Genomic DNA, 16,166 nt, shown 5'->3' on the forward strand with positions numbered 1-16,166 from the left:
GCATTAAAAAGGTGAGAAAATATGGAACAAGTGTGAATCTGCCCAGAACTGGCTGTCCTCCAAAACTGAGTGTCCGGGCAAGAAGAGCCGTAGTTAGGGAGGCCACCAAGAGGCCTATGGCAACTCTAAAGGAGTTACAGTCCTCCATGACGGAGATGGGAGAAACTGTGCGTGAGACAATAATAGCACGTACACTTCATAAATCTGGCTTGTATGGAAGAGTGGCAAGAAGAAAGCCTTTGTTGGGGAAAAAAAAATCATATCGCATCTCGGCTGGAGTTTGCCCAAAGGCATGTGAGAGACTCAACAATTTGGACGAAGATTCTATGGTCTGATGAGACCAAAATTGAACTTTTTTTGGCGCCAACCTAACACAGCACATCACACTGAGAAAACCATCCCTACAGTGAAGCACGGTGGTGGCAGCATCCTGCTTTGGGGACATTTCTCTGCAGCAGCTACTGGAAAACTCATAAAGATAGAAGGAAACATGGGTGGACCTAAGTACAGAAAAAACCCTGGAGGAAAATGTGCTGCAATCCGCAAGAGCACAGGGATTTGGAAGACGATTCATCTTCCAACAGGACAATGACCTGAAACATACAGCAAAAGCCACACTGGAGTGGCTTAAAACCAAAAAGGTTAATGTCCTGGAGTGGCCCAGTCAAAGACCAGACCTCAATCCCATCGAGCATCTGTGGAATGACTTAAAAATTGCTGTTCACAAACAGTCCCCAACCAGCTTGGAGCTTGAAGAATTTTGCCAAGAAGAATGGGCAAAAATTCCAGTGTCAAGATGTGCAACGCTGATAGAGACTCACAGCTGTAATTGCTGCAAAAGGTAGTCCTACCAAGTATTAACTCTGGGGGGTGAATACTTATGCATTCAATTTTTTTTTTCACTTTGACATTATAGAGTGCTTTGTGTTGATGTGTGGCAAAAAGTCTCGGTCAAATACATCCTGGTTCCACGCTGCAACGGAATAAAATGTGAAAAAGTCCAAGGGGGTGAATACTTTTGCAAGGCACTGTACATATGTTTATCAAAATCAGTTCTGATTTAATTGGTTTTAAATACATTTTTTATTTTTTAATGCTTTTATAAATTATTTTGGTTCCGGATGTCGTGAAATATAGACATGTTTTACATTTTCACATGTTCTCAGTTTAATTTTGTACTTTTTAAACCTGGTTGGCTTCAGTCTGATCAGCTCTTAGATTTTCATGTACATACAAGTACATTTTAGTATCTGATCAATTCGGTCAAATATAGCACACCTGTTAAAAGTCCACATGTTTACTGTGGTTCAAACCCTCTCTTATACTGTTTATGCTTTGTGTGATGGTTGGCTCTGCTGCCTCATAGCTCTTGGATCTGTGTGGTGTTTACTGGCTGCTCCTGTTACCTCTCACATTCCTGTAAAAGCAAAGTGTGTTAGTTTAAGTCATGTCCGTGTGTATACGCACATCCTGTGATGCCAGTTCAGGGCGTGGTCCTGCTTTGTGGTCTGTGTTTCCAGGATGGGCTCCCAGTTGCAGGATGAAGCAGCTCTCTGCTCGTGGATGAATGTTTTTGCTTAGGCTCTGCATCAACACTTTGGATGTAGTTCTCCTTTCAGCTGTCCGTCACTACTCGACAGACTGGTTGATCTGCTCCCTCAGCTGTCTTGAAGGGTTGCGGGAGTGTATAACAAGCTTTTCGGCCATGTTGTTGAAGCCGATACCCAGTGCTGGATTTCCCATTAGGCACTGTAGGCACAGTACCTAGGGCCTACAAAATTATTAGGGCCTATGAAGGAGTCAGACACTAGTGACTAACTAAAAACGTGCTGAAACAACATGCTTACGATCGACTCTAGGTGCTCCAAATCTCTAATCCTACGCTATCTAGCGGCTGTTCTAGAAACGAGAAGTATCGAAGTGATGGTCGCTCGACTCGCTCCATCAATCACGTGGTTTGTGAAAGTGTGAAAGTGCAAGTGCTCAGGGCCTACAAACACCAAAATCCAGCCCTGCCGATACCCTGGCTTCTTTCTGGATGAGATCCTCGAAGTAACTAGTAACTAAGTTCCAGACGTGGCCTCCCCTTCTTTGACAACTCTTGTCAAGTGAAGATCCTACATAAAATGATTCCTGCTTTGTGGACCACCCAGCACATGGAACAGAAGTAAGGGGTCAGAGTGCAGTATTGGAAGATCCTCTCTTTCTCATATTTGAGTGCATGGCAGCTGTCTTTGGGTGCTGGAGGACCAGGCAGAAGAGGAAAGATGGGCTCTGGTGGGACAATTAGGGGATTGAGCTCAAGCTGAGGAAGGAATGTGCAGTCGGGGATCAAAGGGATATGAGCAGCTGTTTCAGGCTTCTCCACCCATAGATTATGTTTAGGGGTAAAAAGATGTCTTCTGAATGGAGGTGGATTAAGTGGATTAGGTGTGGGAGAAATTTGGAGTTGTCAGGGGACAGGCCTCATTGAGTCAGGTTAATGAGCTTTGATTTAGCCTGTAAAGTAAGCATTGAACAGGATCTATTTGTGCTCAGGTTTCAGGTTGTATTTTTTAATGAGGCCACATGCATCACACAGCTCTTCTATACATTTAGATGTGGTTTCAAGTGCCTCGATGGCATTCCTGTTAATGGATGAAAAAATCTTGCTCTGCAGTTTCATCTACAGATACTTCTAATTGAAAGAGGCAGAAAAGGCAGAAAAAGGCTTGTGAACCAGTAAAACGGGACTTGCCCCTACGAATCCTCATCGGAACAGAGCTGGACTGAGAAGGAGGCCAGTGGCAGGTGAACGTGGCTCCCCCTGCTGGCAGTGCTGAGTCTTGCAGGGGGAATGTCCCATCATGTCTCATCATGTCCCCTGCTGGCTGCAGGCAGTCGCTGGCCCATGGCGCTAGGCCTTCAGCTCCCCTCACCTGCCAGTCTTGCAGAACTAAATATCCAGGCTGTGGTCAGTCATGGTCCCAGGGGGCATTGAACTAGTTAAGTGCACAAACCGAACAGTGATGCTTGATGCTGAGGGAATATCTGCTGGTACTGTGATTAAGGGACACTGCTGTCTGATAAATTCTCAGCTGAATTATTGTAATGATTGATGAGACAGAGAGGCATCACTCAATTACTGGATGACTTGTTGTAAGAAAAAAGCTTTGGAGTGTTTACTATCAATTTTTCATTTTGAATGAACAAACTTTTATTTTTTAATGTGATATGGAACCCTTTGTGTTCAAAATGATATTTATTTTTATGTGGGAAATCTTGAAAATGTTTATTCTATTGTGAAAAATGACTCATTACAGGCGACCTAGTATCCTGGTTTGTTACATTAGTCATTGTGATCGCACTACATGCGATTGTGTGGATTGTGACTAAGCAGTATTTAATTAAAAGAGTTATGTATAACATTCATTTGGTTAGTGGCAGCGGTTCAGTTATTCGTTACTAAATTGACTGCACTCAGAAGGTAATTTGTTTATCACAATAAATATTTAAACTGTGTTTTACAGTGTGTGTAAGGGAAATGTAATCATTTTACCTTTCAGTATTAACTTTCTGTATTGTCCTCACCGTATTAATGCCAAACTGCCTGTCTTTTTTTCTCCAATCCTCAGTATGTTTTTAAACAGAATTTCCAGTATGGCATGTCTTTAAATTTTCAGTAATACTCCCATTTAAGGTTTAAAAAGCTGTGGATCAACATAAATCCAAAAAATGCAGTCATATGAACTATATTTGCACTTCGTAACTCTACACAAGTTCTTTAGTGAACAGCAAATTGAAACATTGCATATCTCTCCGGAAAGTGTCCAACACATGATATGTGATCTGAGGGAATTGTATATAGAACATTAGATCAAGTTCTCATGAGATCTGGAGTTTTGCCCCTATCTTGTGTGAAAAAAATGGCTCATCAGTATCATTGCTACTGTAGGTGTTATAGGGTGCTGTTGTACAAGTCCAAGTTAATTCAACATAAGTGATAGCAGACGCATATCCATTTCTTTATAATCGAGACAACTGCTTGTTTAAGTAGGACATTGAAAAGGCTTTGATAGAACAATTAGGGCTTCCCATCCAGTTCATATGTAGAAGCAGATGGAAAACATTTGGCACCATCTTATTTTTTACCCAAATTTTTTGTAAAGAAAGTGTAAGGGGACAGTTAAAACTACAACCTGGACTTGGTCTGTATTCATGTGGAAATTTGTTAGGTTTGAGTAGGCGGGTCTGGCAGCGTGTGAACTGTGAATGGAACAATTCCCATGCTAAAAAGCAGAAAAAGAAAAGCTGAGCTTTCCTTTTCATTTTCAGTGTCGGGATCAACCTCTCATTTCATTGTTAGAAGGATCTCCAATCTAAAAGGACCTCTGGTCAGGTTGCGGACTGTGTGACTTCACCATACACTCCGTCGCCCATTTGTAATTTTCCAGTCTCCAGACAGGCAAAGGGAAGAGAGGAATAGTGCGGTTTTGTGGTGGTATTGAAGAGGGAGGGATCTTCTGGGAAGACGCCATGTACTAACAGATACCTGATGGCCCTAGGCCAGTATTGACACTAGATATGTAGTCCTGAGTCTGGGAGCAAGACAAAGAACCTGGCTTACCCTTCCTTTTTGTTTTCCAAATACAGTGCTTGAAAGTCTTATAAAAATGCCCCAAAATCAGAAAACTGATCTTAAGTTTTGTACATATCCCTATACTCTTTACAATACAAAACATATGGCTAGTGGAAATGGAAACACCATAGAATTTTACTTCTTAGTAATAGAAGGTCAGATCAATACCAAACATAACGAGACTGTACTGTATGTGAGCTATCCATTTTTCACGTTTGTCCAGAAAGGCTCAAATGGCAGTAGGAATGTTACATAAACATAACATTTGGAACGGACTGAATAAGAACAATCTGTTCTGCTGCTGTTCTTTGTCAGTTTTCCAGAACAAAGCCATGAAAGTGGCAACTACAAAATGAGCATGACCTCGGCAGTCTCAGGGCTCTGTCTTCCTGCTCTCAACGTTGGTTTTGAAGGTGACAAGCTGGGAAGCAAACCACTACGGCAACTCCAGTATTCACTGGTATTTTGTTGAATCCTGAAATTTCTGAAAGTCTCGAAACACCTGAGAACTCCCACATCGTCACAGAATGTGCTTTGTTTTCCAGGAAAGCGGTGTTAGCGATGGCTATAACCATGCAATTTCTAACTCCACTTGCAGTAAAATGCAGTTTCTCTTTGGAACACCTGCATGCTTTATTGATAACAAGCAGCTCAAATCGGCTCTTCCCATACTGTTTTGGTTTTAATGCTTAAAGCCTCTGCAGCAGGGTTGAGACTGCAGCATTTTTGTAACTGCTGTATTTATCACAGGGTGATTTAGCACAGTTTGTGCCGCTGCAATAATTCATTTTTGCCCAAGACAACTGGGGATCTACCCTAGTACTGTCTTATTCAGGTTAGCGTTGACTGACAGATGGAGACAGGTTGAGTTACTGTCCAAAATCCTTGTGTAGTTTTGACTCCATTTACATTGTTTTAAGAGTCCTTTAACAAGGACTTTCTTTCGTACAGCTGTCTGCCCCACTTCAGAGTTCTGAAGTATAAAGAAGCAAGGAAGAGACCCGTTTTAGCTGACTTTTGAGTGAAGCATTGGTTGGGTAGGAGAGGAGAAAACATTTGTAATACAACCACCAATTGTATTACGTAAAAAAAGCCACCAGCAGTTTTCCTGTTTTGGCTTTGAATGTTTTGTGGCTCTTATTTTCTCTTATAGTAATTTCCCCTACTTGCCCTCACCTCTGCTGAAGTAGTCCAAGCAGGGAGCTGTGTCAGCATGCGTCGTCTGCAAAGGAACAAGTAAAGGTTCTTTCCATGATGAAAAGATAAGAAGGCTCCACAGCCGAAACGTTGTTTCTTTTCTTCTCCTTTCAGCATGGAATAAAACTTGACTTGTTCCTTTCGATTCCATACTGTACTTCTAAAATACTTTTGATAATTTTCATAGCCTCTTGCAGCTCTGCAGCTTGTGCTTGGCATTTGGATATTTGCAGCGTCGGCCATCTGTACGTGCGTGTCCGTGGTAAGGAAGATACCCCATGTGTTATTTGGTGTACTGTATGTATTCCAGTGGCATAGCAGTGCCCATTGTTGGCCAATGGTATAAGCAGGGTTTTGGTTTTGATTGCTGTGATCATATCAAGGGATTAGTATTTTGTGTTTCAGTGTCTTCCCTAACCAGTTTGCCTGTGGACTGATGATGACCGGGGTCCTGGGTCTGTAGTCTGTCAGACGGCAGGTTCTCGCTCGTAATGTTGGCTTTCTCCCATGACACCTGCCGCGGTTCCTTCAGAGTGCCTGCTGGTGTTGAAAGCAGAATGTTCATGGATGTTGAATATGAAATGCTGGACACACTTAGGACTGAGAAACCTCACTTCTGTCATTGCTTTGTGCTCAGTCTGGAGTTGTGTGCTCCAAAATTAAAGGTACTCCAGACTCCAGGGCACTTGATGAAAGACCAGGGGTAGTGTCCTGGCTACACCTACTGTAGTACTAAGGGCTTGAACAGTTCTTGATGTTGTCCCTCAATACAGTGGATGATATCTTGCCTTGCGTCCCTACTTGATGTGCAGTACAGTGGAGATTTTTGGTGGCTACAATGTGTCTTCTATGTGCACTTCACTGCTGGCTGTATGACTGTTGTCTTCTGGGTAAAGTGCTATGGGACTTTTACATGTAAGAGAATAACAAATTTGAGACCCCCCTTTGGACTGGCAATATATAAATGCAAGGAATTGTTCTTATTAAAGATATTTCCTGAGGAAGGCTTAAAATGCCTAAAATATGCTAAATAGGGTGCTTTTAGTTGTAGATGTAACAAAGCATTGAATAAAAATACTTTGCAGTTAGAAATTTTAATTTTGTGATATACATCGATTTCACAATTGTAAAATTGTAGACCTGAAGTTCTCAAAAATCTTCTAGCATGGAAAGTATAGCAGGGTTTACGTAATTCCATTTTTCTTGTTTTCAAAGGTAAACAAAGTACAGTATGTGGCAATATACTGTAAAACCAGCGGTTCAGTTAAGTTCAGTTACTTTTTGTTCCAAAGCTAGTATTTACTTAAGCAATCTCCTGAATGTATGACTCAGACATCCAGAAGAAAGAAACCGAATAGGAAAGGTGATCTTTACCTGTATCTGATTGATGTGTTTCATGAATAGCAGGCTTCTTGCACAACTCGGTAGGATCTAAAGGGGGAAAAAAAACAATGAGCTTGTAAAGGAAGTGTTCTGACAATGAGAAGAGAACAGAACATACAGTGCGTAAACATTAATCCCAGGACAAGATGAAATATTTACAATATTTCCTATTCTTAGTTGCATTTTTAGTTGTTGGATAGTGAACTAAAATTTAGAAAAGCAAGAGTAAGACATGCTATTGTCCCTTTCTATCAGGAATCACTGATTACGAGCTGCCTACTTTTACATGTATTTCCTGAATAGCCTGTGTATGCCACTCTTCAGGCAGGCAAATGCAGGTAAGTATAGCAGAGAGCACAATGTGAAACGGCGACCATGACTTCCGATAACACAACACTGCAGAGTTGGTTTCAGTTACATATTGTATTCATTGAGATCACGTTCATTTCTTAATGAATTCAGGAAAGACATTAATTTTATTTTGTGATTCACATTGGTTATTCAGGACAGTGCAATCCCATACTGCATTAATGGCATGTGTGTGTGCAGAAACACCTTTTGAATTTTTCATTAAAGACAATGGTAAGCTGTTCAAAACTTCACTAGCTTTTCAAATCAGACACTGAATTTTCAAATCAGTCACATTTCTTTTATTTCTGTGTTTTGAAAAATGTCTAAATCTTTCTTTCTCCCCCTCAGTGAAGGCCCTTCCTGACACCATGAATCGCAGTAACAGGGTAAACTCAGAGGACTCTCTGGGTCCCAATGATGAATATGTGCCATACAGTGATGATGAAACAGATGACGAACTTGATGAGAGGACAGACATTGAAGATAGCCAGGTACAGCAGGAGACTGTACCTGAGACAATAGGTGTGTAATGTTGGCGAGTATTAACCTCCTCCTGTGCTGATTTCATTCAGATCTATCTGACTCGACAGATTATTTCACGTTTATCTGTGTTCAGCATGAAGACCAAAAAAAAAGTCCTTTTACCTTTTTACTTTCAGGTTTTACTCGATGTGTCGATGCAGGATTTTTAGGCTTATCTAACCTACACTATTTTAAAAAAATGATTCTATTTGTTCATGTTAGAAACATTGCCTTTTTTTAGATTACTTTTGAAAAATCAGTTCCTATAACGATAGGATCCACAGCAGTGGTTGAAGAACTAATACATGATTTTACGGTGTCTGCTTAAAGAAAAACGCACATTGTTCTTCTGTGTATTGATAGAGGTATCAACAATGTTTTGTCCACAAAATTATAATTTGGGAAGGTAAACCGAAAATCTGTAAATCTAAAAAATTTCTCACATCATAAGTTAACTCTGAAGGTATTTACTGTTGTAGATTTATAAATTTGTAGTGGGTAGAAAAAGGCAATCTATTACAGTTGTGTCCGCTCTGTTAAGTGAGAGGATGTTTGTTTTACTTTTTTTTTTTTACAGTGGGCGCCTGGAAAGTTAAAGCAAATGATAAAGATTTCTACAATTTGCCAGAGTTTCAGAAAAAGAAGTTTCTCTGCATAAAGCAGAGTAAATACTCAGTAAGTTCCGTCTTTTGTTCGTAACTATGCTGTGCATTATTCTCAGTTCAAGGAAGACTGATACGACGGTTTCATTGACTACACGAGTTCCTCTCTTAGATGTGGCCTGTTAGCATAGAATTTTGTCAAACATAAATGCTCAAAAACAAACTCGGTTATGACCATGAAAATTCAGTACATAAAGTACTGTAAGCTATGTGTAAAACCTGGTGTGTAGCAACAGTGAAGACAATAACTGACAATGTGATAATGCAGCTCATCTGTTTTGGGCTGTTTTGAGAAGGCATTAGTGAGGAGACCGTTGGACACATCTACACTGTTTAGTTGCTAGTAGCTACTGTAATTCATTTGAAAATCTCACCCAGCCATTCCTTGAAAGAAGCTAGGGTATCTGTTTCAACAACATGGCTAGGTACCCTGTTCCATACTCCCACAGCTCTTTGTTTAAAGAACCGGCTCCTGTTCAGAGATTTAAAAGCACTTCTGCGTAATTTCCGATTGTGTCTTCCAGCTTGTATTTCATTGCTGATTCTGAAGAAGTGGACTGAATGATTAATTTACTTTCTGCAGAAAATTATGTCACTTCTGATTCCATCAAGCATGAGCATTTATCAGCAGTGGTAGCTAGACCCTCATAGAAGGGGAGATGCAAAATTATTGGGAGTCTTGGGAATTTTTTATATAAGGCTTATAAAACTGGATGTTATATTTCACTTTAAAGTACCATTTAAAAGCATTGAAAATCTACTTTAAATAATAATGGCAAAGAAACCTGGATCTGGCCACTACTGTGAGGTATTATAGCTAAATGAAGATGATTAATATTTGCATTTTTGTCTATCAAATTTTGTCTGTGTACATTTTAAATTATCTTCAAAGTTTTTTTATTCTCTAAAATGTGAGCTTCTTAACCCTTTCTATTGAGCATTTTGTTTACTCTGTCTTTGTAATTACGATTGCACCATTTCCTTCTTCGAAGCTAAATCACAGGAAGTGAGGAAGAATACACTGAGGATTGTGGGAGTCCTCAACAAGCTGCCCAGGCTTGTTGTCCAAACTGATACGCTGCTTTCTTTTAGGAAATGGCTGGACAAGATTCCTCTTTTCAATGAGCTGCTAGAAATGAAACGTGCTGAATGGTTTGAATAACCCCCTCTAGTTTATGTACTATTTGATAGTGGTCTTTTGGCATGTGCTTGAATTTGCTCTTGCTTTTTTTAAAAAAAAAAAAATGAACGAGGAAGTGAGCTGTTACCAAATATTCCACCCCCATGTTTGGCTCGATGATGTTAATGTGTGCCCTAGAGCGATTTAGCTACAGTTGACTCTGTTGTTGAGTTCACAGAAGTTAGATAGAACTTCCTGCTTGACAACATCAACATTGCCAAACTGGAATTTCCCAAAGGAATGCGTGGCAGGTCTTTGACACTGAGTCTTTTTTTCCCCCCATCAGCTGCTTTGCGTTCATACACCTTTTTCCTGACCTGTTTAAACAAAGTTTCTCTGCCAGTTCACTAAAATAGTTTTCTACCTGGAAGGTTTTTTCGAGTGGTGTCTTTTTTTTCTTGTCTCTCTCTAACCACAAGTTACCAGGAAGTGTGCAACTGATCTGCCCTTTTCCACATTGTCATGCTGACTGTGGAGTTTCATGCCCTTCAGTGTTTTTCATTACCTTTAACCTATAACTTTATTCCATGACTGATGTTATTCCAACTTATTGTTTTATACATGAATAAGACCCTTACAGATGCTGATGTGTTGAGATGAATGTGAATTTGTGTTAATGCAGATTTTTTATTTCCTTTAAATTCAAGAGAGCAAGATTGGCATTATATTTCCTTTGTATTCCAGGGGAATGCCATCAAAACCTACAAATACAATGCACTGACATTTCTACCCCTGAACCTCTTTGAACAATTCAATCGAGCTGCCAACCTCTACTTCCTTGGCTTGCTGATCTTACAGGTGAGTAACTGAAAGGTCATTGCACATGGCTTGTTCCAGCCGAGGCATGGGGGAGACTGTCTTCGTGTAGTCGTGGATGGGCATTGTCAAACAGATCCACTGGGCTCTCTTCGTACCACAGCGTGGTGATGAAGCGAGAGAAGAATCCGTCAGGCCCAGTAACGGGGCATGCTGTCAACGTGTCAGTCTGACACCCAGCAGATCTCTTTATTCTGACACAGTGGTCAAAGTGAACAAAGCACAGTGACAATGGGTAACGTTTATGTAGTGCCATTGGTCACAAAGATCTGAAAATGCACATGGTATAGCCACATGGGGAGTGAAATGTAGAGGCTGTTTTGATAATGATAATAATGTGATAATGTTGCTTTATTAGCCCTGTACAATTTCTTGCATTAGGAATTCATCTTTTCGCATACCCCAGCTTGCTCTCCATGAGACACAGACAGGGAGAGAAGCTGGGGGTCAGAGCGCAGGGTCAGCCGTTGTACAGCGCCCCTGGAGCAGCTGGGGTTAAGGGCCTTGCTCAGGGGTCCAACGGAGTAGGATTCCTCTGCCGGCTGCGGGATTTGAACCGGCAACCTTCCAGTCACAGGCAGAGGCAGAGATCCTTAGCCACAGACCCACCCACAATCGCAGACAACAGGAGCTGTTAGATTGATGGGTTGGAAACAGAATTTTCCTTTGAATTAAGCAATATTAAAAAAAAAATAGATCCCTGATTCATGCCCGATAATTCTGATTCTCTTTGCATCTGCAGGGAGACATGGTTTCGACTTTGTTTTGGAAACTAATTCCAAGCAGTTTGAAAGAGACAATAACCAATCATGGTTTTTTTTTTTAGGAAACCGATTTTAATTTGAAAAGCATGACAAAACATTGCAACATATTTCCCATTCTCAGATTATGTCCTCACTCCTCCCACCAGCATGTGGGACCCTGTCCAAGACACCTGTGTCAGTCCCTAAAATTGTTGGACAGCGGCAACTGGGACATCTTACGATTAAGATAAGACCATGTCCCCAGATGGAATGTGGGGACTCATAACATGGCACCAAGATCATGTAGCTACCTTAAAACCCCCAAGCAGGGTTTGTTGTTGAAGAACAAACTCCTGAGATTTTCTTTATATTGGGTTTTGGGTTACTCCTAAGGTGTAACAGCTTTCTGGTGACGCTTGACGTTTATTGAAAGCATGGCATAGTTTAGGGGCAGTTGTGCTTTTTATGCCTTTTTGGAGTAGTATATGGACTCTATTGCACTTCTGTGTTTGTCTTTCAGATTATTCCTGAAATCTCCACTCTGCCTTGGTACACTACTCTGGTGCCTTTAGTGCTGGTGCTGGGAATCACAGCCATCAAAGACTTAGTGGATGACTTGGTATGCACTCTCTAATGCTTGTGTTTGACGCGCCTGCTTTAAGGAAAAGTTAAGAAGGATTGTCTACGATACAGACAATATGTCCTCATTTGATGCAGGTTTTGTGTCTTGTACAACCACAAGGTCTTTTGCTGAAGTTTAGAAAAGCAAAGGCAGAATAGTTTTGTAGATATATTCTTTGTAACATAAAGAGCTCAGGATTTTAATGTACATTGATGACTTCAGTGAGCTTCATTTCTCCTGTTAAAAACTTCTTTTTAGGCCCGTCACAGGATGGATAAAGAAATTAACAACAGAAAATGTGAAGTCCTGTTCAATGGCAGGTGGTGTACAATTTCTTTTTGATATTCTGTTTTTAGTAGCACTGAGCACAGAGTGAACACTACTTGGTTTATTTTCTAGATGTGAATAACTACAATTTATGATGTGTGGCTTCTTTTAAGACTTACAGAAATATTTTATGGCTAAACATTAATTCAGAAACAAACATGCCCCTTGTATTGTATCACTAATAGTTAAATATCAAAACAAACAAAAGAAGCTTGAGTCCTTTTATGTGAGAGCTTAGTGATTGATTACAGACTGTACTTTGATTAGAAGGGACAGTGATAAACATATTTGCTTGATTATTGTCTGATGCTTATATACATGTCTTTAGTGGATATTCATGAAACAAAAAGGTTATTTGCAGTAGTTCTGTTAATTCTGTCTGACAATAACTGCTGGCTAGAATGTTTCTGTGGCTCTAACGTGTATTTCTGTATGGCATTTGTTACAGGTTCCAGGAATCTAAGTGGAAGAAAATTCAAGTTGGGGATGTAGTTCGCTTAAAGAAAAATGAGTTTATTCCTGTAAGATCCATGTTATTTTTTTACTTGGAGCACATATCCAGACCTTTGAGCTTTCCAGAAAATGATATAATGTGTGAACATTCTTTTTAGTAACTTTATTGCATTTTATATTACACCTTTTAATATTATTTCATTTATTTTTTTCTGTTTAGGCTGATATTCTGTTATTATCCAGTTCAGAACCAAACAGTCTGTGTTATGTAGAAACAGCTGAACTTGATGGGTAAGGCCCTTTTTATGTTTTTTCTTGTTTTTGATTTAATCTAAAAAATCGTCATACAAACGTGTGAAAAAGTAAATGAGCTTGAAACATACTGTTCCGAGTTTAAATTTTACTGTTCAGATCTCAAAGTGGATCTGGGACTGACTGATATTACATTATGCCAAATGCTTGATTTTGATGTATGATAAATGAACTGGAACACTGTCATAATTTAAATTCTTCGGAATGCAACAGCCTTCTGATTTTGTTTTGCAAGATTTTGATCAATTAATGACAGAATAGCTTTAGTGCTTTCTCCTGACTTGCTGCCACAGTCTCCACCTTTTACAAGGGATTATGAAAGTATTTCAGGACAAGGCCCCTTTTGGACAAACATGGTTTGTGACAAAGTTTAAGACTTGCACAGGGGGAGCTGGCTGGCTGTTTGGTGGGAGTGAGTACAGACAAGGAGAGGAATGCTCAGACAAGTGTGGGCCTGTGGCTTGGATACTCATAGGGGTTAACATTGGTGCCTCTCAGCGCTGGGGCCCGGATTCATTTCCACAGGGGGTACTGTCTGTGTGGAGTTTCTGTTCCCCGTGTTTGCATGAATGTTTCCCCTGAGTGCCCTGGTTTCATCTCAAGGGTGTGTTGTTAATTGGCTTCTGGGAAAAAATAGGCCCTGGTGTGATGAGCCCGTGTTTGCGCCCATGTGTGCTCCGAGATGGACTGGTGTCCCATCCAGGGTGTATCCCACCTTGCACCTGTTGCTTGCCGGCTCCCCAGCAACCCTGTATTTGTATTTGATAAAGTAGTTAGAAAACGGCTGGATGATGAGATATTGCCCAAAGAGATGATGGGAAAAAAGTATGCATGTAAAAATGCATTTAGGCCTAAATGCAAACAGCCATCTCCCATTGAAATAATTTTCTAAGAGTGGCTGACTTGGAGGATCAGAAATCAATACTAAAAAGCACAAAAAAAAGCAGTGGTTAGCTTTATCCAGGCAGACTCCACTCATTGCAGTCCGTTAATAGTACTGTATTGAAATGTCTCCTACAGTATATTGTTTCCTCTTGCAGAGAGACCAATTTAAAATTTAAAATGGGCCTGAAAGTAACGCATGAAAGACTTCAAACAGAACATCAACTGGCCAATTTTGATGGTATGTACAATGGTGATAAGACTTTTAAAAATGTTAGATGGTTTGGTGAAAGCCAGATATTTATTTCACGTTTTGTTACCATGTGGTTTGAATAAATAACCTTAAAGTATGTGTAGTTGTCCTCTTCACGGTTTTCTCACTGGAAGGTGTTCTCTTCTGTCAGACAGTCTTTGAGGTGCTTACTGAATCAATCTATAAGAGAATTCGTGTTTTTCATGTGTTCTTTGGATTCCTCATTTAGTAGCTGCTTTGTCCCGTTTCAGGGAACGTGTTGATTTCAAGTTCATTTGTGGATTCAGGGTTTGTGAGTTTGGTGTCGCACTCTTCCACATTCCACTTTGCACTGGCTTGATTTTCCTAAAGCTGCTTTCATTTTGCAAAAGCTTACTATCAAGGCTACTGTATTGTTGTAGTTCGTAGAAATAATATCTCTGCATCTGATAGCAATTTAAATCTAAGCATCAAGGAGCAGCACGTTGTTTCGCGTTAATAGTGTAGATCTATTTCTGTTCCCAGAAACCTCGGCAAACTCTTGTTCGTATTGCTTAAGATACACACAGGCAGTATTGCTTCTTCCTTTTTTTCCTGAAACGATGCAGTCCAACGACAATCTATTCTGTACAGAGTGCCTAAGAGATATGCTCCCCCTTAATTAAAGGGGAACTGCAGTTCCACTTTCGCAGGCCGGTTATTAAATCTCAGTAACAAAATACATTTATTGACGGTCTAGGAAAATTTCACAAATTCCAAATCAAGCACAAAATGGTGAACTTTGTGAAAGTTGTCGCAAACCCCTGGCCTCGCCGTGGCATATGGCGCTATGAATACCTGAAAATGTCGTCCATTTTTGTGATGTAAATTGGATGTTTTACAAGTTACTGTGGACATTTGACTTCCATTGTGGTTTGGAATGCACTTATCAGTGCCGATTCTTTCTAACCCCGAAATATAAAAATAGTGTTGCGGTTCCGCTTGAACTGTTCTTTCTCCTTTCCTGATGAACCGATTTACGTCGACCGCGTCTGCGCTCCAATGCAATGGCCCGTTCCAAAAGTGGAAAGCCGTTGAAGGCCCCCCTCAGCTTGCCTTTGAAATGCGCAGAAATATTTAAAACAGGCCTGAGCCTGAGCAGTGTGAAACTCATTTTATTTGCAGCCATGATCGAGTGTGAGGAGCCGAACAACCGGCTGGACAAGTTCATTGGCATCATGAAGTGGAGGCAGGAGAGGTACGCGCTGGACCTGGACAACATGCTGCTGCGCGGCTGCACGGTCCGGAACACCGAGTTCTGCCACGGCTTGGTCATCTACGCAGGCAGGTCCCTGTCCAGTTCTACATGTGCCAGCAGCCATATCATCCTGCAGCTCATAACTGGCAGCCCCACTGAAGCTCAGCAGGCGTGAGCCTGGCCAGTACCTGGATGGGAGACCTCCTGGGGAAAGCTAAGGTTGCTGTTGGAAGAGGTGTTAGTGGGACCAGCAGGGGGCGCTCACCCTGCGGTCCATGTGGGTCCTAATGCCCCAGTATAGTGACGGGGACACTATACTGTAAAAAGGCACCGTCCTTCGGATGAGACATAAAACCGAGGTCCTGACTCTGTGGTCATTAAAAATCCCGGGGCGTTCCTTGAGAAGAATAGGGGTGTAACCCTGGCGTCCTGGCCAAATTTCCCATTGGCCCTTACCAATCATGGCCTCCTAATAATCCCCCTCTATTAATTGGCTTCATCACTCTGTTCTCCTCCCCACTGATAGCTGGTGTGTGGTGAGCGTTCTGGCGCACTATGGCTGCCGTCGCATCATCTAGGTGGGGGCTACACATTGGTGGTGGTGGAGGGAGTCCCCATTACCTGTAAAG

General features: G+C 41.0%; 1 protein-coding gene across 1 annotated transcript in view; it reads left to right on the plus strand.

Annotated features, from left to right (window-relative positions):
- The window catches only part of atp8b1 (ATPase phospholipid transporting 8B1), a 53,683-nt gene that overhangs the window by 21,362 nt on the left and 16,155 nt on the right, over positions 1-16,166 (plus strand). The window contains exons 2-10 of the mRNA XM_088909874.1: positions 7,898-8,071; positions 8,649-8,746; positions 10,598-10,711; positions 11,993-12,091; positions 12,353-12,414; positions 12,870-12,942; positions 13,095-13,165; positions 14,227-14,309; positions 15,465-15,623. Coding sequence (XP_088766000.1) covers positions 7,918-8,071; positions 8,649-8,746; positions 10,598-10,711; positions 11,993-12,091; positions 12,353-12,414; positions 12,870-12,942; positions 13,095-13,165; positions 14,227-14,309; positions 15,465-15,623 — 913 coding nt within the window. The 5' untranslated portion in view covers positions 7,898-7,917. The remainder of the gene's footprint in view (positions 1-7,897; positions 8,072-8,648; positions 8,747-10,597; positions 10,712-11,992; positions 12,092-12,352; positions 12,415-12,869; positions 12,943-13,094; positions 13,166-14,226; positions 14,310-15,464; positions 15,624-16,166) is intronic.

The sequence above is a fragment of the Atractosteus spatula genome, chromosome 3 (assembly GCF_055471065.1).
Source record: "Atractosteus spatula isolate fAtrSpa1 chromosome 3, fAtrSpa1.hap1, whole genome shotgun sequence".
NCBI lineage: Eukaryota > Metazoa > Chordata > Actinopteri > Semionotiformes > Lepisosteidae > Atractosteus > Atractosteus spatula.